At 43.2% G+C, this 24,226-nt stretch overlaps 1 protein-coding gene and 1 long non-coding RNA gene across 2 annotated transcripts in view; one reads left to right on the forward strand and one right to left on the reverse strand.

Annotated features, from left to right (window-relative positions):
* LOC142662214 (uncharacterized) overlaps window positions 1-24,226 on the reverse strand; it is a 131,874-nt gene that overhangs the window by 95,950 nt on the left and 11,698 nt on the right. The window contains exon 3 of the long non-coding RNA XR_012850889.1: window positions 8,174-8,453. This is a non-coding gene — a long non-coding RNA (uncharacterized LOC142662214). The remainder of the gene's footprint in view (window positions 1-8,173; window positions 8,454-24,226) is intronic.
* LOC142662212 (cornifelin homolog) lies at window positions 3,255-14,423 on the forward strand. The gene is made up of 4 exons (XM_075840280.1): window positions 3,255-3,406; window positions 8,362-8,473; window positions 9,920-10,056; window positions 13,779-14,423. The coding sequence occupies exons 1-4, from the start codon at window positions 3,269-3,271 to the stop codon at window positions 13,869-13,871; spliced, it is 480 nt and encodes a 159-aa protein (XP_075696395.1). The 5' UTR covers window positions 3,255-3,268; the 3' UTR covers window positions 13,872-14,423.

Consider the following 24,226-nt stretch of genomic DNA (forward strand, 5'->3'; position numbering starts at 1 on the left):
CACCACTTAAAGAGGATCTGTCACTACTTTATGAATTCCATACCTCCTAACTAATCTAATAGGCGCTACGATGCTGATAACTACACCGTAATTTTTTTTTTTCAAAAACGTTTATTATCTGCAAAGTTATGAGCAATTTTCTAAATATGCTAATTTCTCTATACTTGCCAAATGGGAGTTTACTCTTTCTTTTTCACTCTGGGCGGTGTAATGTTTTCTGCATGATGCGCTCCAATCATCATACAGCTTCTCCCCCTTCCCTGTCCAGCAACACAGTGTGATTATATAGTATACAGCTTCCATTCCTGACTGGTGATACCTCTGGTTATTTCACAGCTAGAATCTCATCTTTCATATGCCACCAAAAGCACTGTTCTAGGTGGTCCACAGCCCGAGATATGGCTATTTGAAGTGATCTCCGTCCCTCCAGCCTCAGTCTCTCACACTGTGTGAAGCAGCTTCATGCTGATAGGACGGCGTCAGAGGCTGTGAGGAGGCTCCACCTCAGGAGAATCGCTGGTGTTGACGCCCACTTGTATAGTATAGCCTCATTTGCATATTTTAGAAAAAGCTCATAACTTCTCAAATATTAAACATTTTGGGACACAATTTTCACTATCATTATCAGTGTGACGGAGCCTATGGGATTAGCTAGGAGATAGGGCATTACTAAACTAGTCAACGATCCTCTTTAATGTTGCTTACAATCAAAGGGCAAGGTTTTCTGTAGGCCATAGCGAATGCAACTTGGTAAATAATTGCTGGCTAATGGTTCACAAATTCTTGCATTTTATTATCAACTAGGAGGACCTACTTTTTACCTAGAAAAGGATAACAGTTGAAACCAATCCAAAACCATCACATGCTCTTCACCCAGATTTGTAAAGAAAACCATAAAAAACACAATGGAAAAGCAGTGATGGAAAATATTACTTAATATGGCTGGCAGGACAACATGGACCAATAGTGGCTGCCGGTGGTGGTCGCCAAGTAGACCTTAGAGTAATTTCACCATAAAAAAATTAATATTTGGTCAAAATTCATGTTGGGGTGTCTCCGCCAAAAAGCCAAATGTTAAAAGGGGTTGTCTACTTTTTCCCATCCAGAAACAAACCCACATTTCCATGGGTTGTGTCCTCTCCATTTAAGCCCTTGGTGACATGTGACATGTGTACGCCACGGCCGGGAAGGGGGGAGTATGGAGCGATTGTCAAACCTAAAAAGTAAACTTTAATAGTTAACCTTTAAAGCTAGACCTACACATCTACACATTATAGATGTCCAGGTATAGGCGCACGGCTCGTTATATGGTCATCTCATGGACACACGTGCTGGGAGCCTTATAGGGTATGTTCACACTGAGTTTTTTGCAAGCAGAAAATTCTGCCTGTAAAAATCAGCTTGGTTTTTTGGAAATGGCACCACAGGAGTCTTTTGCCGCGTTTTTTTTTACCTCTTTCCTCAACAGCCAAAGGAAAAAACTGCGAGCGTCAAAAAATGCGTCGGTCATTCGAGGCGTTTTTTCCATCTCCCATTGATTTTAAATGGGGTTTTTGAGGAGAAAAATGCGTCAAGATAGGGTATGTTGATTCTTTTTCACGTGAGCATTTTTCCGCTAGCGGGAATAAAACTTCTCCACCTCCCATTAAGATCAATGGGAGGCAATTTCAGCCGGTTTTTGCCATGGTTTCCGCAGCGTGTAAAAAAAACTCAGTGTGAACAGGGCCTAAGAAGACACAGCTCTGATGCACATACTGTAACGAGCCGTGCACCTGTGTGTCCATCACATAACCCTGTAACGACCTGTGCACCTGTATGTCCATCACATAACCCTGTAACGAGCCGTGCACCAGTGTGTCCATCACATGACCCTGTAACGAGCCGTGCACCTGTGTGTCCATCACATGACCCTGTAAAGAGCCGTGCACCTGCGTATCCATCACATGACCCTGTTACGAGCCGTGCACCTGTGTGTCCATCACATGACCCTGTAACAAGACGTGCACCTGTGTGTCCATCACATTACCCTGTTACGAGCCGTGCACCTGTGTGTCCATCAAATGACCCTGTTACGAGCCATGCGCCTGTGTGTCCATCACATGACTCTGTAACAAGCCGTGCACTTGTGTGCCGATCACATGACCCTGTAACGAGCCGTGCACCTGTATGCCCATCACATGACCCTGCAACGAGCCGTGCACCTGTGTGGCCATTACATGACCCTGTAACGAGCTGTGCACCTCTGTGTCCATCACATGACCCTGTAACGAGCCGTGCACCTGTGTGTCCATCACATGACCCTGTAACGAGCCGTGCACCTGTGTGTCCATCACATGACCCTGTAACAAGCCGTGCACTTGTGCGCCCATCACATGACCCTGTAACGAGCCATGCACCTGTGTGTCCATCACATGACCCTGTAACGAGCCGTGCACCTGTGTGTCCATCACATGACCCTGTTACGAGCCGTGCACCAGTATGTCCATCACATGACCCTGCTACGAGCCATGCACCTCTGTGTCCATCACATGACCCTGTAACCAGCCAAGTACCTGTGTGTCCATCACATGACCCTGTAACCAGCCAAGTACCTGTGTGTCCATCACATGACCATGGACAATTGTATCCACTGGAAGTAAACACTGAATGTTCCTACTGAATAACAGCAAGCAGAGATCATGAAAACCGGGCATAATTAATACAGAACTTATATTGGCAAATTGTATAACTTTTATATCTACAAAAAAAAATAAAATAATTTGCTGAAACTGGACAATTCCTTTAAGACCACATTGTAAGGAAAATAATTACATCTACGGCAAAAAAAGTCTGGACTGTGCAAAAAAAAAAAGTCTCCCACTTGTCATGGCAGTAACAATATAGAGAATATCATAGACTTCATCTGAGGGACAACGATTCAATTAGCCCATCTAGCCCTGTATCTAAACATCCTGACCAAGTCAGTGTAGTGGCACCCACCTGGTGCCCAGTATCAGGGCACATTGCCCACCAGCCCCCTTCCCTCTGAGGATATGTAACTGACCATTTGGAAAACGGATACAATCTACAGTCTGTTTCCATCTGGCTTCCAAAGTAGAAAATCAAGTTTCACTCGTCCTCTGATGTCACCAGTAATATGTATCACCAACAAACAGCAGGGGGAAGGGGCAGCTGGGGGGAGGGCAAGAAAAAGTAAAGGGATGGCAGGAGGGATCGGGAGAAGGCAGGTGATTGACACGCTGATCAAGAAGGAAAAAAAAACCTGAAAATGAGTGAGGGAGGTGGCAGTGATGTCACATCTCACCTACCTGTACCCTCCCTGCCACAGCCTCCGTATAAATACCTGAGCGGAGTTATCACCACTCACACAGCATCCTCACTCCAAGAGCAATACTCTGCAGAACAAGTAAGTGTCAGCTCCTGAGACCACTGTCCTCTGCCTATGGCTCCGCTCTGAATGGGACTCCCTACAGGACTGTATGATCTGTACTGGGAATTATCTTCTGTTGCTGTAGTATTATATATGTACCGGCCTCCCTTTTCTTGAAATCATACACAATTGCTATAAGTGGATCCTCGGATAAAGACTCCGGATCAGGGATTGCGACAAAGTTCATACTTCTTGGATTGTTCGGCAAAATTGGGGCAGATGTATCAAAATTGGAGCAGTTGCCCATAGCAACCAATCAGATTCCAGCTCTTATTTTCCAAAGACCATTTTTGAAATAAAAGCTGCAACCTGATTGGTTGCTTTGGGCGACTGCTCAGGAGAGAAGATGGCAAAGTACATATAGAGAATTTGTCTGTGTTTATATGTGGCGATTTTTCCGATATAATGGCGATGTCTGCGGATAGTGGGCAAAGCCATACGTTACGATTGCGGTTGGAAAATGTATTGCTTAGTTCCAGATGATGGTGTCATATTTCTGGGCGTACAGTCATATGTAGCGTGTATATAGCAGGACCTTGTATATGTAAAGATCTCCGACTACAATGAATTACAGATTTTCAATGATAATTACCTCTACGTATAGAACGATCCAAATTAAGAGCAAAATATTTGGATTACTGACTGCCCCATCAAAAAAACGTAAAATCAGCCTAATATAGGTCCTAAATAGATGAGTAGAGGGACCTATAGAGAACTTTTGGATGATATCCTATTCTCCCCTATATTGATTGAAACATTTCCATGATATTTAATTAGAAGCTGGCGGCAATGGCGTGAAAAAATACCGATATCTCGCTAGGAATCGATATATTACCTGTAACATTTATAGGATCATCAGTAACAATTTTTGTATTCACTAAATAGGTTTTGCTTATTTGACACCCCGGGCTGTACGCCAGCTTCTGAAGGGGTTAACGCCACCGGTATATGCTTTTGGAAAATTATTTACTGCCGTTTAACTCCATTTACGTTCACTCTGCTCCTGACCGGGTCAGTGGGATTACAGTATTTACCATAGCGATGTGAGCCAATAGATGGGAGGTAGTTAGGGCCGTGTTCACACACACAGGATACGCTGCAGATTTTCTGCAACAGAAAATCTGCAGCAGAATCTCTAGAAAAATCTGTTAAATCTGTCACAGAAATCCGCACCAAATAGTGCATTTTTCCTGCTCACATTGCTGCGGAAACGCTGCGTTTTTACCTGCGTATTTAGTGTTAAACATTGGTTATAGCAAAGTATATGTGCACCTGCGGATTTCCAGCGGTTTTTACCGCGTTTCCGCTGTAAAAGCCGCAACACCATAAATCTGTTGCGGAATTTCTGCTCCCCATTGAAGTCTATGGGCCAAACACGCAGCATCTCCGCACAGAACACGCAGCATCTCCGCACAGGACACGCAGCGCCTCCGCACAGGACACGCAGCGCCTCCGCACAGGACACGCAGCTTTTCCGCACAGGACACGCAGCGTCTCCGCACAGGACACGCAGCGTCTCCGCACAGGACACTCAGCTTTTCCGCACAGGACACGCAGCGCCTCCGCACAGGACACGCAGCGCCTCCGCACAGGACACGCAGCGTCTCCGCACAGGACACTCAGCTTTTCCGCACAGGACACGCAGCGTCTCCGCACAGGACACGCAGCGTCTCCGCACAGGACACTCAGCTTTTCCGCACAGGACACGCAGCGCCTCCGCACAGGACACGCAGCGTCTCCGCACAGGACACGCAGCGTCTCCGCACAGTACACTCACTATTAATATACATTCCGGTCCCTTTTGCTACAACAAACTTTCCCGAGGACCGATTGCGGGTGCTGCCGTCGGTTGCATGGCAAAACCAGAGGCCATACAACGGCCTCCGGTCTGCCATTCACGGAAGCCTATGAGGACCAACTGGTCCTCATAGGCTTCCTGTCAGTGTGACTGTCAACGTCTCACTGACAGTTTATAATACGTTACACTACCTAGGTAGGGTAATGTATTATGGCAGCCATCAGTGCTGCAGGTCTTCAAGTAAGAAAAAAAAAAAGTAATAAAAATGGTTTATAAAAGTGTAAAAACAAGTTATAATTTACAAAAACAAAAAATGCTTTTTTTCCTATGATAAGTCTTTTATTATAGGAAAAAAAAAAAAAAACGTTAAAAAGTACACATATTTGGTATCACCGCGTTTGTAACGACCCCAACTATAAAACTATAATATTATTTTTCCCGCACGGTGAACACCCCTCCCAAAATATAAAATTAAACGTGATCAAAAATGTGCATGTACCCCAAAATAATACCAATAAAAACTACAACCCGTCCCGCAAAAAACAAGCCCTTACACAGCATTTTTGACTGAAAAATAAAAAAATTATGGCTCTCAGAATATGGGGACACAGAAAATAAATAATTTCATACAAAAGTGATTTTATTGCGCAAACGCCACAAAACATAATAAAAACTATATACATATGGTATCGCCGTAATCGTACCGACCTGCAGAATAAAGTAAAATGTCATTTATAGCGCAGTGATTACTGTAAAAAAAAAAAAGAAAGGACAAATACATTATCAAAATTGCAAAAAAATCGAATAAGATGTGATCAAAAAAATCACACGTACCCTAAAATGGTACCAATGAAAACTACAGATTGTTCCGCAACAAATAAGCCCTCGCATGGCTCTGGTGAAGAAAAAATAAAAAAAAAGTTCTGGCGCTCAGACTATAGCGACGAGTGTCCAAAAGCGGATAAGATTGGGCACCATTTATCAGTGCGACACCGGCCACACATCTATGAATTATTTATTTACCCCATTATTATACCCTCTTATTATGCCCTGATATACTCTGCCCAGCTTACATATGCCACCACATTATAAACTGAAATACCAGCAAAACCCCAAACAGAACTATTACCAAGCAAAATCTGCGCTCCAAAAGCCAAATGGCGCTCCTTCCCTTCTGAGCTCTGCCGTGGGTCCAAACAGCAGTTTATTACCACATATGGGGTATTGCCGTAATCGTGAGAAATTGCTTTACAAGTTTTGGGGTGCTTTTTATTCTTTATTCCTTGTAAAAATTAAAAATTTGTAAAAAAAATTCCGGAAAAAAAAGTAGATTTTCATTTTCACAGACATATTCCAATAAATATAGCAAAATACCTGTGGGATCAAGATGCTAACTATACCCCTAGATAAATTCCTTGAGGTATGTAGTTTCCAAAATCACTTTTGGGGGTGATTCCACTGTTTTGGCACCACAAGACCTCTTCAAACCTGACATGGTGCCTAAAATATATTCTAAAAATAAGGAGCCCCCTAAAATCCTCTAGGTGCTCCTTTGCTTCTGAGGCCGGTGTTTCAGTCCATTACCTCACTAGGGCCACATGTGGGATATTTCTAAAAACGGCAGAATCTGGGAAATAAATATTGAGTTGCGTTTCTCGGGTAAAACCTCCTGTGTTACAGAAAAAAATGTATTACAAGTGAATTTCGTAAAAAAAAATTACATTTATAAATTTCACCTCTACTTTGCTTTAATTCCTGTGAATCGCCTAACGGGTTAATAAACTTTCTGAATGCTGTTTTGAATACTTTGAGGGGTGAAGTTTTTAAAATGGGGTGATTTATGGGGTCTATCTAGTACATAAGGCTCTCAAAGCCACTTTAGAACTGAACTGCTCCTTGAAAAATAGCCTTTTGAAATTTTCTTGAAAATCTGAGAAATTGCTGCTAAAGTTCTAAGCATTGTAACGTCCTAGAAAAATAAAATAATGTTAAAAAAACAATGCAAATATAAAGTAGACATATGAGGGATGTTAACTAGCAACAATTTTGTGTGGTATTACTATCTGTTTTACAAGTAGATTACATTTAAAGCTATGAATTTATTGACCAAATTTTTCCACTAACATAAAGTACAATATGTCACGAGAAAACAATCTCTGAATCGCTAGGATAGGCAAAAGCATTGCAGAGTTATTACCACATAAAATGACACATCAGATTTGAAAAAAATGGGGCTGGTCATTGAGGCATCGATGACCTTGGTCCTGAAAGAGTTAAGCAGGAAATCAATCTGTGGTATACGTGGAAGAGTAGTGGTCCCCAATGGAACCTCACTCATCACTTATAGTACCCCTTACCACTTAACATTGGAGCAGTTTTGGGACCCCCTTTTCCTTCTAGAAGATAAAGGCGGAGCTAATCACTGTGTGGTTACCCCCTTATTAATGTTGCTGTAAATATGGAGTGTAGGGTGGTAAACCTTGGTGAGCCGTTGCTTAGCAACAGCAGATATGGTTTGTGGGTGACAACACAGATCTGTTCTCTCTTGTATAGCATTGAACATTGTCACTCACATAGTAGACAAGCGCTGTAAGTCAAGCATCAGGTGCGACTCCCATATACCCCTCCATACAGTTCCGCACTGGTTCCAGGTTGACCTACGTGTGGCCTAAACATGGCTAATTTTCAGAGACCCAACACACCTTCTCATGTCTTCATGATCTTATTAATTATAATGGATGAATTGTAATAAGATGGAAGCGGTTGTTAACTGATAATGTGGTTCTCACACCTGCATTAACCCAATTGGGCCTCTGGGTGACTAGTTACCATTTGCTGAGTCCTTGAACATAACTTGACAATGTGGAAGGTGTTTGTTGCATCCTTGTTCCCAAAAAATTTACATTTTCTTTAGATAGTATAGAAACACAGGCAGTTCCACTGACCTTAAGCAGATGACGCAGACTTCCCCGGGGACGTACAGTAATAACAGAGATCTCAGATGTTCCTGGAAACAAGTTTGTGTTGTTTCGAGAGCTCTCTCATGGGATCAGTGGCGAGTGCCGTGCTTGTAATTATATATTGTATACGTTATAATCGCTGTGCAATCACAGACTACTTTCTTGTTTTCCAGATCACAATGTCATATCCAATCACTTCTCAGCCCCAGGCCATGCAGGGATATGGTGCCAGTAGCAGCCAGTGGCACTCGGAGGTCATGGACTGCTGTGAAGACATGGGAATCTGTAAGTTCTAAAGACAATCCTTCAAATGTAAATTGAAAAAAAATATTGTAATAGTTAAAGTGGTTCTACAGTAGAAAACCCATTTTCAGAATTAGGAGTCATTAGAGGGGGGGGGTGTCCCCTTTTCAGGACTCTCATCTCTTGGCAAGAATGGAGAGCGGTTACAAAGAGCGTCTCTTGCTCTGGAGGACCTGTCCTATACTGCATTACACAGACAACGCAGTGGTTTCAATGAGAACTGTGTAATACTTCATTTCCCCTGTGGTGGCGCTGCCAGGAAACTGAACATTTACGACCAAGTTTCTCCACAGATTACAGACAACCGAGGGACACTTTGTGATCAGCTTATAGTCAAGGGACTGCGAAAACAACAACACAACACTACTACTACAACAACAACAACAACAACAACACAACACTACTACAACAACAACACAACTACTACAACAACAACAACGCTACTACAACACAACACTACTACTACTACTACTACAACAACACTACTACTACAACACAACACTACTACAACAACACAACACAACTACTACAACAACAACACAACACTACTACTACAACACTACAACAACACAACACTACTACTACTACAACAACAACAATACAACACTACAACAACAACAACACTACAACTACAACAACACCAACAACAACACTACTACTACAACAACACAACAACACTACTACTACAACAACAACACTACTACAACAACAACACAACACTACTACTACTACTACAACAACAACACTACAACAACAACACAACACTACTACTACTACTACTACTACCACTACTACTACTACAACAACAACACTACAACAACAACAACAACACTACAAGTAGTTGTTGTCAGGCGGACAACCCCTTTAAAAATTAGAGTCACTATCATGGAGGCAAATATTTGTAGTACTAAAAGTATAGGGAGCAGATTTGGTGCCCAAATCCACATAGTAATGATTAGGACTAATGGACATGGACAGCCCATCAATCTTCATCGAGTCTCAAAAAGGAACGTCCCCATATACAGGGCCATCTTGACAAAAGGCGGCATATATGGAAGACTTTACCAGCCGTACATCGTCATTAGAGCCTACCTACACGACAATATTGTGAACCGAAATAGCTCGATGTTTAAAGAGGCAAGAATACATTACAAAAATTACCCAAATATTACTCGGATCAAGATGCCAATGGCCCTTGAAGTTTTATATTGTTGATGTGCAATTTACACCTCCTCATCTCACTTTTAGACAAGGAGAAGATGCTGCTGGAGGTCTCCGCGCATCATATAGCTCCTATGTCATTGCTCTAGCTTACAAAGGGAAAGAAAAGCTTCATAGACTCATCGGAGGGAACAGCTGTCCTACAGTAAAGCGTCACTACAGGTTCATATGTATTTATCCCATTTTGTTTTTTCTTTCTTTTGTTAGGTCTTTGTGGAGCATTTGTCCCTTGTATTCTGGCTTGTAGAGTGGCCACAGACTTTGGAGAGTGCTGCTGCTTGCCATTCCTAGGGGGCACTATTATCGCCATGCGAACCGGCATTAGGGAAAGATATCACATTCCGGTAAGTTTTTCTTAGACAAGTCTCCTTTCTGGCTGCCATACCTGCGGGATCTACTGAAAGTTTTATACTCCCTCTCCTTGTGCAATTTCCACAAATTGTGGCTCTTTGGCTGTTCTGAAACTACAACTCCCAGTATTCACTGACAGCTTGTAGGTCTGCAGGGTCCCGAGAGAAGGTGCACTATTTATAACCAGGCCCTAATGATAATGAGCAGCAGGTCTAAAAGATTATACTTGGCTCATTAGTTCTACTGGTACAAGTGTCTGACTGGGGCTACTTGGGCCCACAAAAGGGCATGAATGAGGTTGCCTTCCTTTGGGGATTGTTATTGTGCCAGGGCCTGGGCCCATCAGAGGATCCTCTAGTGTTCTTGTCGACCAGACTGTCCCTGCCTTTATTGTTTGACTAAACAGTTCCCATTCACTTCAATGGTGAGGGAGAGTGCACGCTCGTCCCGCTTAACAGCCATGAACGGGGACTTGGGGCCCCTCATTTGTTGCAATGGTGAGAGTTCCAGATGCCATCTCCTTACCTAACTTACTATTGTTACCAGTGTGATTGACAGGTTATAAAAGTAAAAAAAAAAAAGAAGGGGTCATCTATCTTTGCATTATCCCCAGTGTTGCAGAAGGGAATCCAACGATTCCATATATCTCAGCACATCGTGACATTTCAGTTCCCAGCTTAAAGGGAACCTGTCACCAGCATTTCACTTATTAAACCAGCAATACCTGGTGGTGGTGGATGAAAAATCATTTCTATATAACCTATAATTGTCTTCTTAGTCGGCTCTGTAGCTTTAGTATTCAGATTTTTAGTGTTCCCACACCGTATGCTAATGAGTATAAAAGAGTCAAATCTTCGTTTGAAAAGAGTCATATCTTCATTCCTCAAGTCTTTCTGTGTTTACCCCGCCTCCTTACATTTGATTGACAGTTCCTCGTCTTTGCCCAGCACACTAAATCCCGCGCTTGTGCATTGATGTCCTCTTCAGGTGTGTGCGCATAAAGGGACACCGGATTATTATGATAAAAGGCGCCAAATGTTTGCAGACCGTTATTTACAGTCGGAGGAGGAGTTTAGGAGAGGGGACAACGCCAATGAACTTATGATAGCAGCGGCCAGTGAGGGAGAAGTAAAGTTCAATGCTGGTGACAGGTTCCCTTTAAAGAGGCTCTGTCACCAGATATTGCAACCCCTATCTGCTATTGCAGGAGATAGGCGCTGCAATGTAGATTACAGTAATGTTTTTATTTTTAAAAAACGAGCATTTTTGGCCAAGTTATGACCATTTTTGTATTTATGCAAATGAGGCTTGCAAAAGTCCAAGTGGGCGTGTTTAAAGTAAAAGTCCAACTGGGCGTGTATTATGTGCGTGCATCGGGGCGTTTTTACTACTTTTACTAGCTGGGCGTTCTGACGAGAAGTATCATCCACTTCTCTTCAGAACGCCCAGCTTCTGGCAGTGCAGATCTGTGACGTCACTCACAGGTCCTGCATCGTGTCGGCCACATCGGCACCAGAGGCTACAGTTGATTCTGCAGCAGCATCGGCGTTAGCAGGTAAGTCGATGTAGCTACTTACCTGCAAACGCCGATGCTGCTGCAGAATCATCTGTAGCCTCTGGTGCCGATGTGTCCTCGCTCGTCTGACACGATGCAGGACCTGGGGCAGGAAGTGAGTGACGTCACAGCGTGATCTCTCGAGAACACGGCTGTGTCTGCACTGCCAGAAGCTGGGCGTTGTGAAGAGAAGTGGATGATACTTCTCGTCAAAACGCCCAGCTAGTAAAAGTAGTAAAAACGCCCCGATGTACGCACATAATACACGCCCAGTTGGACTTTTACTTTAAACACGCCCACTTGGACTTTTGAAAGCCTCATTTGCATAAATACAAAAATGGTCATAACTTGGCCAAAAATGCTCGTTTTTTAAAAATAAAAACGTTACTGTAATCTACATTGCAGCGCCGATCTGCTGCAATAGCAGATAGGGGTTGCAAAATCTGGTGACAGAGCCTCTTTAAGGGTGTATTCACATGGTGCGTTTTTGCTGCCCAGCCTAAAAACGCACTGCGAAACTGCATGCTTTTTTAAATGCGATTTGCAGTTAAACTGAAAACTGCAGTAAAAAACCGACGGGATTTTGCAGTGCAGTTTTCAGCCGTGTGTCAAAACGGCACTGTGTGAATACACCCTTAGGGGAAGTTCATACGTAGCGTAAATACTGCGTATTTTCCGCAACGGATTTCGGTAATCGCTGCTTTTGTGTTGCAGATTCTAACAATTGAATTCAATGGGGAAGTAAAACCTGCAACAAATAGCAGATGTTTAGTTTTGTGGCAGAAAAGCTGCAATTCCGCCACTGCAAAAAAAAACAAAAAACGTACTCAGAATTCTGTGCCTCTTCGTCCAGGCCGGCCTCCAGGGATGACGTTTCATCCCATGTGACTGTTGCAGCCAATCACAGGCTGCAGCGGTCACATGAGATTAAACATCATCCCAGGGGGCCGGGCTGCAGGACGTCAGAGGGTAAGTATGTGTTTTCTTTTTTTAAAACGTGCAGTTTTCCGCAGTGGACATTCCGGCCAAAAAACTGCAGCACAATTTGGTGCGGTTATTCGACCGGAAATCCCTGCGATATGCTGTGTACCTTTACGCAGCGTATCCGCTCTAACAGTTCCCCCTTTCTGCAATAGAATCAAGTTTAATCAACCACTTCTGAGTGGTGGGGGCTCCTGGTACCTCCAACACAGTGGTAGAAGTTTATTCGCTGCCGTAATCATATGAGTGGCGACATCATGATGTCTGGGGTGGAAGGCATTTTAGGGTACCCAAAGTAGTATTAGGGGGGCATTTAACATAATAGGTGTGTTGGTAATCCTCTCAGTATGGTTAAAGACTTCCTTCCAATAGGGTTAAAAGGGTGGTCAATTGAGAGCTCCCCTTATGGAGCTCTCAACTCCAGCATTTATCAGATTGGGGTAGATTGAAGGAGTTGTCCAGTCATAAAAAAAATTGTTGACCTATCCTCAGGATAGGCCATTGATAGCTGATCAGTGGGGGGTCTGACTCTCGGGTCCCCTGCCGATCAGCCGTTTTGAAGGGGCAGCGGTGCTCATACTAGCGCCGCTTCCTGTTCATTACTGTCACTGCTCACACTGTGAATCGCCGAGCTGCGGTTCACAGTATTACAGCCTTCTCCCATACTGTGAACCACCGCTAGAAGCGTGTAGGCGATTTACAGTACGGGTCGTAACGGGAATGATGGGGAAGCCCCTTCAAAACAGTAGATTGTTATAGAGTTGTTTACCGAAGTGTCGGGATTGTGAATAGACATCCCGTCCTGGCTGGAGGCGATGTCTATTCACTCTCAAGACACTTCAGTAAAGTTAATGTGTGAGTAAGTGACACCACAGCATGATCTCGCAAGATCACTATGTGCTGAGTACATGAATGGAGAGAAGTGTATGACGCTGATTGGTCACTGATTGGTCAGCGTCATACACTCCTCTGTACAACGCCCACTTGGTCAAAAGCTAAAAAAACGCCCAGTTGGGCATTAAGAAATATACATTACAGCGCCGATCACATTATGTAGGCGATAGGGCACTTATAATGTGGTGACAGAGCCTCTTTAAATGGTAACAATTTGTTTAAAGCAGAACTACACTTGGTAAATCCCATTTTCCTTTCTAAACCGTCTCTCGTTTTGTATTACAGGGCACTATCTGCAATGACTGTGTGTGTCTCACATTTTGCGGACCCTGCACTCTCTGTCAGATGGCTCGTGAGCTGAAACAAAGGAAATGTTAAGACCCTACAAAGGTTTTCCATTTGAAGATGTGTTGAGCATCAATAGACTGTTATATTTCACTAGTTGGAACGCTGCGTGATCCCCTCTGGTTGGAGAGAGTTGAAATGACGGGACCACTGACCACTTCACCTAAATATTCTCCAACGTAAAAGGACGTAGCATCATATTATATAGGTTCTAAACCCTGCAAAAGAAACCCATATACATTTTCTGATGCATTTCCCATTACTTTAATTACAATTTTTGGAAAAATTCCTGAACTTCTGGTATCTCTTTATATATCCTATGTGTAACACTCTCCTGTAGTGCATTGGTTTCCAACCTGTGACTTTCCAGCTGTTGTGAAACTACAACTCCCAGCATGCCCTGACAGCCTGTGGCTGTCAGGGCATGCTGGGAGTTGTAGTTTTTCAACTGCTGGAGAGCCACAGGTTGGAGACCTCTTCTGCAGTGCCTAGAAAACCTGCAGTAAAAAGTTGTCCTTTTCCTCTGCGTTTCATGTTATACATTCCATATTTGTTTTTGTTTTTTTTGTTATTTCTTTATGTATTTGCACTTTTTAAAATAAGATTATAATTAAAAATATATATTAAAAAAATATTGCTCATTTAATCCATCGTGTTTTTTGTAAACGATTCCACATAGGTATAAAAAGAAGAGAATATATAGCAATTCCCTAATATTCTTCTCATAGCATCATTGCTCACTAGTGGTAATCACATGAAAATTCTCCGGGTGGCAATAATACAATTTTTGATACAATAAGGGTATGTTCACACGGGCTATTTTAAGCCGATTTTCGGGCCGTAAATGTCCCGAAAAACGGCTAAAAAATTCGGAAGCAGAACGCCTACAAACATCTGCCCATTGATTTCAATGGGAAATACGGCGTACTGTTCCGACGGGGCATCTTTTTACGCCTCGTGTTCCAAAAAGGCGCGTAAAAAGACGCCTGGGAAAAAGAAGTGCATGTCCCTTCTTGGGACGTTTTTAGAGCTGTTTTTCATCCACTATAGAAAAACGGCTCCAAAAGCGGCCGTAAAAAACGCGAGTTGCTAAAAAAAACTTCTGAAAATCAGGAGATGTTTTCCCTTCAAAACAGCTCCGTATTTTCAGACTTTTTTAGTAAGCGTGTGCACATACCCTTAGGATAATTCTGGGGCATCTTTTCTTAGGGGAATGCAAAAATGCATAGTCCTGTTATTCCTCCGGGAAATGTATAAATAAATTGACAACTGGGAGTTATATTCCCCTTGTCCATAGTGGGTCCCTACACAGTCAGCACTGATTGGATACTGATGGGATACACTCCATTGACAATGGGAATGCTAATGCCCAGTTATCAATTTATTCATATATTTTCAGGAGGAATAACAGAGGAACAGCACAATGCAGATTATTATTTTTTTAAGGAAAAATGCTCCTGAATTGGTATTAAACGGAGAATGCAATTATTTCCTAAAAGAGACGTGTCAGGAGAGTGGACGTGTTCTTTTTTTAGCCGTACACCTGTGTCAATTGTAGACGCTTTCTGCCCCTGAATGTAAACAAGGATGGACCCATTCGCTGACGGCAAGCAGAGATTTTGAAAATGGAAAGTGCAGCCGTATTAATTGTCAGTTTTGAATCAGAATCTTTTAAATCGGCAAATCTCTCCCTTTCAATATACAGACACAGGGACAACTAAAAAACCAATAGCTGAGCTCCCCATACCTCAGCTTTCCGGATCCCTGTGATATGGGTACAGTGGGATATGGGTATAAGAGTCAGCCACGGTCCACGCCTGCATTTTTAGGTCTTCAGTGTCGATTATATGAAATTCCATAATGATCTTTAAAGTGGGAGGATTACATTACATATAAGTATCTGCGCCACGTGTATTATCTATTATTACAGCACCTTTATTCTTATTGGTTTATCTCATTGCTAAAATTAAATCCTCTGGACCTGGTGGGCGTGTCCAGCGGTGGGCGTGGCTTTCATGGTTCCTTGGGGGACGGACCCATCCGTCACTCTTATAATGTACATATGAGAAAAGACTTGGGGATTTCTTAAAGGGCCAGTAAACCAAAAACACAAGTTGGATCATGCAATTAAGCCAATCAGTAATACGCACCGATCTATATGCATATGTGTGTGCTTGTGACGATAATGTCAATTCTCTCTCTTACATCCAAATTTGAAGTTAGTATTATTGAACAGAACAGTTGAAATCCAAAAACAGGGGTTTCATAGTCAAATTCCAGAACCATTTCCAACTCATAACGCGTGTGATCCTGTATTTGAACTATATATATATATAAGGGGCCCTTCTCTAAATTTGAGCTGGGAATGTTTCTGAACAACCCTATACTCTAAGACGTGTATTTAATTTAAGTAAAACCATGTGGCCCATCTAAGGGGCAGGAAATGTGTTCCATATGCCCAGGACATGGTTAATTGACGTATAACATGGAGGGAAGTTAGGTTTTTATAAAGCAGTCATTTTTACGGGTCTGCATTCCAAAACATTTCAATCTTCTTCCAGATATAAAATTCAATAGTCAATAATAAAACTGTAAATTGGCTGGTGGGAAATGTAATAAAACACCAAGAGGGAGTATAAGGTCCCAAATTGTTAGCATTCTCCATCGACAGTCCAAATCTTCACACTTTTTTTCTACAACTGATTATCTTCACAAAAATATCCATTCCTTAACATTTTCAAGATCTCCGCTTGCTCTTATTGAATGGAAACACTTATTTACATTCAATAACACGACTTGTTACGTGTACCGGTATTCTATAATCTACCTAGTCAGGCACCTGCGTCAGTGGGGCATCGTCATGACTTGCTTTTAAATGTGAATAATGGTTACATTCACTGATAGCAAGCAGAGTTCTTGAGGTGAGGCATGGAAGCACAAAGTTAGAAAGCCACAACCTTTTTTTTTTACTTACATAAAACTGTACCCCCCTCCTTTAAACTGGCTATAGCATGCACCCGCCATTGACAAACACCAGCTCCTGCTGCCATCACAAAATTAAGTGGCACCATGATAGTTGCTAGCCTTATAACTGCCAGGGGTTAGGGGCACCATGGTTGACACGGATATAGGGGGCCCTGTGGCTGGCACTGTAATGGGGGTCTTGTAGCTGGTGCTGTATGTGTTCAATGGATCTGCAACCATGTTCACAAGTCTAGACTCAACCGCATTAATCATGGCCATTTTTGGGGCATGGTCTATATGATGGGACTTTGCAGACTGCCCACTATATGGCAAGTATGATACACCTACATGGTGGCACAAACAATCACCATGTAAAATAGATTCCCACATTTTTGTAGAACTGTTTCTTTAAGAAGAAAAAAAATGACTGAAAAAATGAAGCTTTAATCGTACATCGATTTAACACCCGTCTCCACCGCCTCTTTTTCTGATGCAGAAGGAAACGGTGAACCCTTTTACATCCTTACCCCCAAGACATCTCCTAGGCTTTTAAACCTAATAGGTATTGGACAGGATTTTTTTTTAATGCAGACAAGCCCCATGGTATGAAAATCAATACCACTCCTGTAGAAGGAAATATGATGCGGTGCAGTCCTCCTGGACAGGCTACAGTTAATGGGCCCTAATAACAAACACTGGTGCAGACGAGAGCCGTCTAGAGGTTCTGTGTCTCTGCATTGGAAAAAAGCCCCGGCCCCTTGTTTGTTTGGCACCTGTTCCCCTCCTGTCCATTCAGCATAGCGATGACTCCGTTATAAGACCATCCCTTTTTCCAGAAACAGCGCCACTCTTGTCTATGGGCTTTGTCTGGTATTGCAGCTCAGCCCTATTCAAGCGAAAAGTGCAATACAAGACAAGAGTGGTGCCATTTGTCAAAAAACAAAACAATTTGTTGAACACGGTTATACCCCATAATTCCATACTGACAAATGTGACCCTGGGGAGGCTCTTTGGAAGATTTTTTTGTCCTATGATCTACTTTGGATGGGAAAGACCCACAAGTTTGAGACCCTCTCTCTGAGCAAGTCACGGGGCAGTTGCCTAGAGGGCGGTGGATAAAGATATTTTAGAGGAGTAGCTAGACTTCCCTTTACCTCAGTTGGTTGCCCCAGCCCTGTATTTAGCTATTCTGGCTAAGGTAGAGTGGCTGGTTGGCAACCCCCCTAAGTACCCAGGGCGCTTGTCCCGCCAGCACCCCCTACTAGCTGTGCCCCTGAATATCTGAGTCACCAAAGTTTTACAATACTTACTGGGATTCTTTTGGGGATCAACGTATTAATAGTGTCCTTACATGGCAGCTAAATCTGTCGCAACGGCCCACAAAATTACGGCAGCCACAAAAATTATTCACGGCAAGTGTCCAACAGGTCAAGAATAAGCAGCAATATTGTGGTGGAATTGGAGGATTTATCTGTTTCAATATTAAGAGTGTTTCTAGCCACATCATTTTTGGGGTCAGGGGGTGAAGGATGCAATAAGGTGATAAATACAACAGATATTCTGTCATATTTGCACCATTTCTACAATGATACATGAGGCCAGTGTGGGAAAATCTAAACCGTAGTATCTAATCAGAATCCCCAGCGATCAGATTTAATCTGTGAGAAAACCTGACAGCAAGTTGTCAAATCCCTTGCAGCGCCACCACAGGGAAAATGAAGCATTACATGATGTCCATTGAAATCAATAGGCTGTCTTTTAAATGTATGAACAGTCTAGGTCCTCCAGAGAAAGAGACGCTATATGTAGTCACTCTGCTGTCTAGCTATTAGATGAGGGTCCGGGATTAAAGGACCCCTCCCCACTATTAACCACCTACTCGCACCACAACGTAAAAGCACATTGTGGAGTAGGGGTTGATGTTTGGAGTGGACTCACCCGCAGCGGGTGTCAGCTGTGTATTACAGCGATTACGATCACAGCATCTAAGATGTCAGAAAGAGGGGGGCGCCCCCCTCTGACAGCTCATCATCTCCTTGCAACATGATCGGGAGGTGCCGTTCTTTGTCATGGCAGTCCAGGCGCCTAATGAAGGCCCCCAGGGCTGCCTTTCTTCATCTCCTGTGAAAATTACAACATACTGCAACACACTAGTGTTGCAGTGTATTGTACCAGCGATCCAACAGCCCTCACACTGCTCTATTGGCAGAAAAATAAAAAGTTATGGCTCTCAGAATGTGGCGACAAAACACAAATTTAAGTTTTCACAATTAGTTTCTTCCTTGTAAAAGTAGTAAAACATTAAAAAATATATATATAGAAATTTGGTATAGTCGTAATCATATTGACCGGTAGAATAAAGTTAATGTGCCAATTTTACCGTACTGCGAAAGCCGTAAAAACGAAACCGCTCAAAATATTGGGGAAATCACTGTTTTTTTCCTATTCCACCCCACAAAGATTTTTTTTCCAGTTTCCCAATGCATTATATTGTACAATAAATAGTGCAGTAAAAAACGACAACTCGTCCCGCAAAATAATAATTCCTAATATGCAGGGCTGGCGTCAGCACCCAGAGAATCGGGGTCCACTACCCTTGGGGGGGCCCACTCGACCGTCGGGTGTGGACGCTGACATCATGGCTCCTCCAGGAGTGGAATCCTCAGCTAGAACGTTGCTGACGCTCTTGTCGGGGATTCCACTGCTAGAGTGAGCCCTTGTCTAGGAGCCGAATCCCCCTGGAGGGTTTTCGACCTTCTGGCCGGGGATTCTGCTCCTGTAGAAGCCCCTGACGTCACTATCCATATATGGGTAGTGACATTAGGGGCTCCTCCTGAAGCGGAATCCCTGGCCAGAGCATTGCAGACGCTCTGGCCGGGGATTCCACTCCTGGAGAAGCCCCTGACGTCACTACCCATATATGGACAGTGACATCAAGGGCTCCTCCAGAAGGGGAATCTCCAGCCAGAATGCCCTCATGGGGGATTCTGCTCCTCTGGGGCACAAACTGGGAGCCTAACTTTTATATGGGGGCATAAACAGGGCGTAACTTCTATATGGGGGCACAAACTGCAAAAAGGCCCACATAGACCTGGAGCTGGCCCTGCTCATATGGCTTTATCAACAGAAAAATAAAAAGTTATGGCTTTTGGAAGGTGGGGAGGAAAAAAATGAAAATAAAAATAAAAAAAATGGCTGTGATGGGAAGGGGTTAATTCAGAATTCCCCCATTGGGTTTCTCCACACCAGACAACCTCAATAATATCTTGTGTGCAGGCTATCTATTGTCTTTGTGTTCATCCGGAAATTTGCTTTCAAGGGACAGTCGGGAGTCTGATCTCGCTGAAATTAGCGGGTTCGGATGCCTTTTATCTAATGTGTACGGCCAATTTAAAGGGGTTGTTCTCACGCTAATTTTAGTTATCTAATGTTTTATCCGTGCAGTCACAAAAGAATATCTATGTCTGATACTGTATCTATGTGCATTCTCGCATTTAAATAATACATGTTTTTTAAGCAGTTTTTAATTTGTTCAATATCTTACCTACGGCAAGCATAGATCTATCCATTCGCTCCCTCGCTCTGATCTCCGCTTGGTTGTCCTGGTAACGAAGCCGCGTCCCGGCTTCGTTCATTCCAACCCAGCTACATTCTTCATTTTTTCTTTTCATTCTTTCAATTGTATCTCAGTCTACTAGTAAATATTTGGCTTGTTTGTTAAAATACATTACGCATTCATAGCCCTGCGATGGGAACAGTGTGGAAAAAAAAAAAAAAAAGCCGGGAGTGACATCACGATCGCACCTTGACCCCATCAGATTTGGCGTTTTTTTTCACTTATGTTAATTTGAACCTACATGCTATATAAGATGTGTCCTCTCTGATATGTACATGGCCTGAGGAAGACGATTGTTCATCGTCGAAACGCGTAGCCACTCACAATAAATTGAACTTATTAATAATACCTCGGGACTTCGTTTCACATCATTCTCACCACACAGCAGCGCCTTTGAAAAGATCCACTTTTTTACCTGCACTTGTTTCTACCCAAGCGGTCCCATCTGGATACCGACTCGGATCTGGCAGCAGCACTGTGGTTATTACATGCTTTAAAACCTCCGTTTTCAGGTGAGCACATTTCTTGCCATTTTGCCTCACCTCGACTTACTGATCTACACAAGGTGGCGCCGTCTTTTTGTCCTTTTATTTCTTTTATCTAATGTGTACGGCCAATTTAAAGGGGTTGTTCTCATGAATACAAACCCTGTCTATATGTCCTATTAGGGTCCCCAGCTGGGAACCCCCTCTATAAACCAGAACTAAAGCCACTTTATAATAGACCCAGCGTGGCAATGAATTACATGGACAGCCAGTCAGTTAAATGTCCGCCATGTTATACCCTGCAGGTAAAATGAGTGGGTAGATAGCTGATCGCTGGGAGTTGGAGTAGCCGGACTTCCGGTGATCAGTTGATTGCCACGCAGGCTTTGCTTCCAGAAGGGGATTTTCGTGAAATAACACCCTTTAAGGGACATCACAACTGCTACTTTATCCATCACCAGCCCAATAATTGTAGATTTCTGACATGACTCAAGAATTACAATTAGGAGATTACAGAAAGTACAGTATTCCAAATCCCTGAATAATTATACATTTTCCGCAGAATTGTAGAAGATAAACGTACAGAATGAGTAATGCCGACAAGCCCCTAATACCCAAAGGCAATGTACTAGCATTACCACACCAGTAGTTGTTAAGCAGCATGTCATTTTTATGGCTGGAAGTACAAGCGGTGAGCAATAAATTCTCCTTGTAAATTATTATCCAGTGCAGAGCGTATTAAGAAAACGTTCCTCTTTTTAAGATGCCAGGACAAGGAAATAAGGGTATGTTCACACGACAGCGTCCGTAACGGCTGAAATTACGGGGATGTTTCCCCCTGAAAACATCCCCGTAATTTCAGCCGTTACGGCATGTGCAGGCGCTTGAACGCCGCGTCCATTACGGACGTAATTGGCGCTGCTATTCATTGGAGTCAATGAATAACGGCTCCAATTACGGCCAAAGAAGTGACAGGTCACTTCTTTGACGCGGGCGTCTATTTACACGCCGTCATTTGACAGCGGCGCGTAAATATACGCCTCGTGTGAACAGACAAACGGCTGCCCATTGCTTTCAATGGGCAAATGTTTGTCAGCGCTATCGAGGCGCTATTTTCGGACGTAATTCGGGGCAACGCCCGAATTACGTCCGTAATTAGTGCGTGTGAACATACCCTAAGAGTACGAGAAGGTTCACAAGAGCCGGTAGTAAATGCTGTACCAATGCCAAATGTGCAGCCCAAACCGAAGTCGAATGTTCTCAGAACGGCGGCTATTGCACACTCCTCGCGGAACCACATGTAAAATCTGGAATCATGGTTCTCATTTTTTTCCCAATTGAAGTCAATAGGGAAGAAAAAGCTTTGAGTCCACAAGGGAAAAAGGAACCTGATATTTTAGAAAATTTATTCAGTCATTGTGTGCACCATTTGCAAATAAAAAAGTCTCTCAACCATATTGGCCAAGTAACCATGTGGTTACTGCCATGGCACTTTAGAGATTTAGAGTCACGGCCATGACCATGTGGTGCTATTAGTCCATCAGGCAAGTCTTCTGTATATAAGGATTAATCATTGTACAATAAAAAGTTCTGTAATTTTCTAATATACCTTGGGGACTTTGGTGGAACTTCGTTGGACCTCATAAGTCAATGGGTCTGTTGGGTGCCGATTGAATTGTCATGTTATAAACAAAAGTTGCAATGCAGATGTGAACAGAGGTTTATCCTGGTCTTGCTCACACAAGTCATGGACTTGTTACAATTTATCAGTGAAGACAAACTGAGTGGGGCAGAGCTGCTGTTCCCTGCACGGTGCCTGGACAGGAGTGCTGATCTGCAGAGAAAAATCCTAAACAGTCTCAGCTCCTTCATTCTCATGATCAGTCGGGGACCCTGCAGTCAAACTTCCACAGATCAGCAAGTGTCGTATATGCCACATTGTACACACAAGTGGCTAATCCACTAAGCAAAATAAAGAGTATTATTTAGTAATGAGCGCCATGTATTAATGCTATGCTGCGGCGGAATCATCCCTTGCAAATATTATCCGATCATGGAGGTGGGGGAGCCAGCAGCAAAAATAAAAAGGTATGGCGACACATACCACCAATAGGACACTCGTTTCGCCTCCATCATGTGAATGGGAGATAGGCTCCCTTTCACATGGAGGCAAAACGAGTGTCTATGTGAGTGTTCTATCAGAGAGTGGCTATGTTCTGTGTTCTGCGTATGCACCGTGAACCTTCCTGATGCATATGCCGACGTGTCACATAAAGTGATATGAACACCGCCGGACTGATAGGGTTGACATCACTTGTGTTATTCATTACTTAACACAACCATAAGGCCCCATGCACACGACCGTGGAATTAGTACGTAATCACGGACCTTAATTATGGACCCATTCACTTCTAATGCCCACGGACACCTTCCCGTATATTTACAGGAAGGGGCCCGGGCCGTAGAAAGCCTCTGCAAAATATAGGACATGTCCTATTTTTTGCTTTTACGGACTGTGTGTCCATACTTTAGAATGGGAGCATGGCCCGCAAATGCGGGTGGCTGTCCGCAGCAGTCTGCAGCCGGCCGTGCCTGTAATCACGCCCCGTGATTACAGGAAAAGTCATGTGCGGGGGGCCTAAGTCTGTTACTGAGTGACAAGGATGCCCCTGATACCAGTGTGTCATTCTTTATGGGCGCCCAAGGAGCAGTGCTCCCAATATCCGACAAACAGAGGTTCTGAAAGCAGATCCTACTGGATCTACCAAGAGCAATCTAAAGTCTATGGGCGGCTTTATGCCAAACAAATATACAATTCTACAATGATCTATACCATCCGGTTACTGAGCTGGTTATGTATATATACTTGGGCAACTATTGGACAGTCATCTCTGACAAATATCAACCACAAGAAGGGCAAGCCAGAAGAGATTTAAAGGGGTTGTCGAATTTTGAGTATTGGGTCCCGTGTTTCTCGCTCTGGAGGACCCAGCATGTTTATAAAATACACAGACAGGTCATTGATTTCACTGAGAACTGTGTAATGCTTCTATTCCGCGGGGAGGACACTACAGGGAAATTTAACTCTTGCTGCCAGATTGCCCCACAAATTACAGCAGCAGGACACCCTGTAACAAGCTCATCATCAGAAGACCCTTCTAACAAAAAGGACCTGTCCAAGGCGGACAACCCATTTGATGTCCAACACAATAATATTTTATTTTTACCTATTTTTTTGTTTACTACCACTACCAGAGCTTCATAATTAGATGAAATGTAACATAACCACATGGCGTACAGATTTCAGATTTCAAATCCTCCTT

This window comes from Rhinoderma darwinii, chromosome 10 (assembly GCF_050947455.1).
Source record: "Rhinoderma darwinii isolate aRhiDar2 chromosome 10, aRhiDar2.hap1, whole genome shotgun sequence".
NCBI classification, from domain to species: Eukaryota; Metazoa; Chordata; class Amphibia; order Anura; family Rhinodermatidae; genus Rhinoderma; species Rhinoderma darwinii.

What these genes read in the sequence shown, in the direction of transcription:
- LOC142662212 (XM_075840280.1), top strand. Translation starts at nt 3,269, where the DNA reads ATGAGTGAGGGAGGTGGCAGTGATGTCACATCTCACCTACCTGTACCC. An exon ending in AGCAATACTCTGCAGAACAA is followed by an intron (nt 3,407 to 8,361) that starts GTAAGTGTCAGC and finishes CTTGTTTTCCAG; the next exon opens with ATCACAATGTCATATCCAAT. An exon ending in CTGTGAAGACATGGGAATCT is followed by an intron (nt 8,474 to 9,919) that starts GTAAGTTCTAAA and finishes TTCTTTTGTTAG; the next exon opens with GTCTTTGTGGAGCATTTGTC.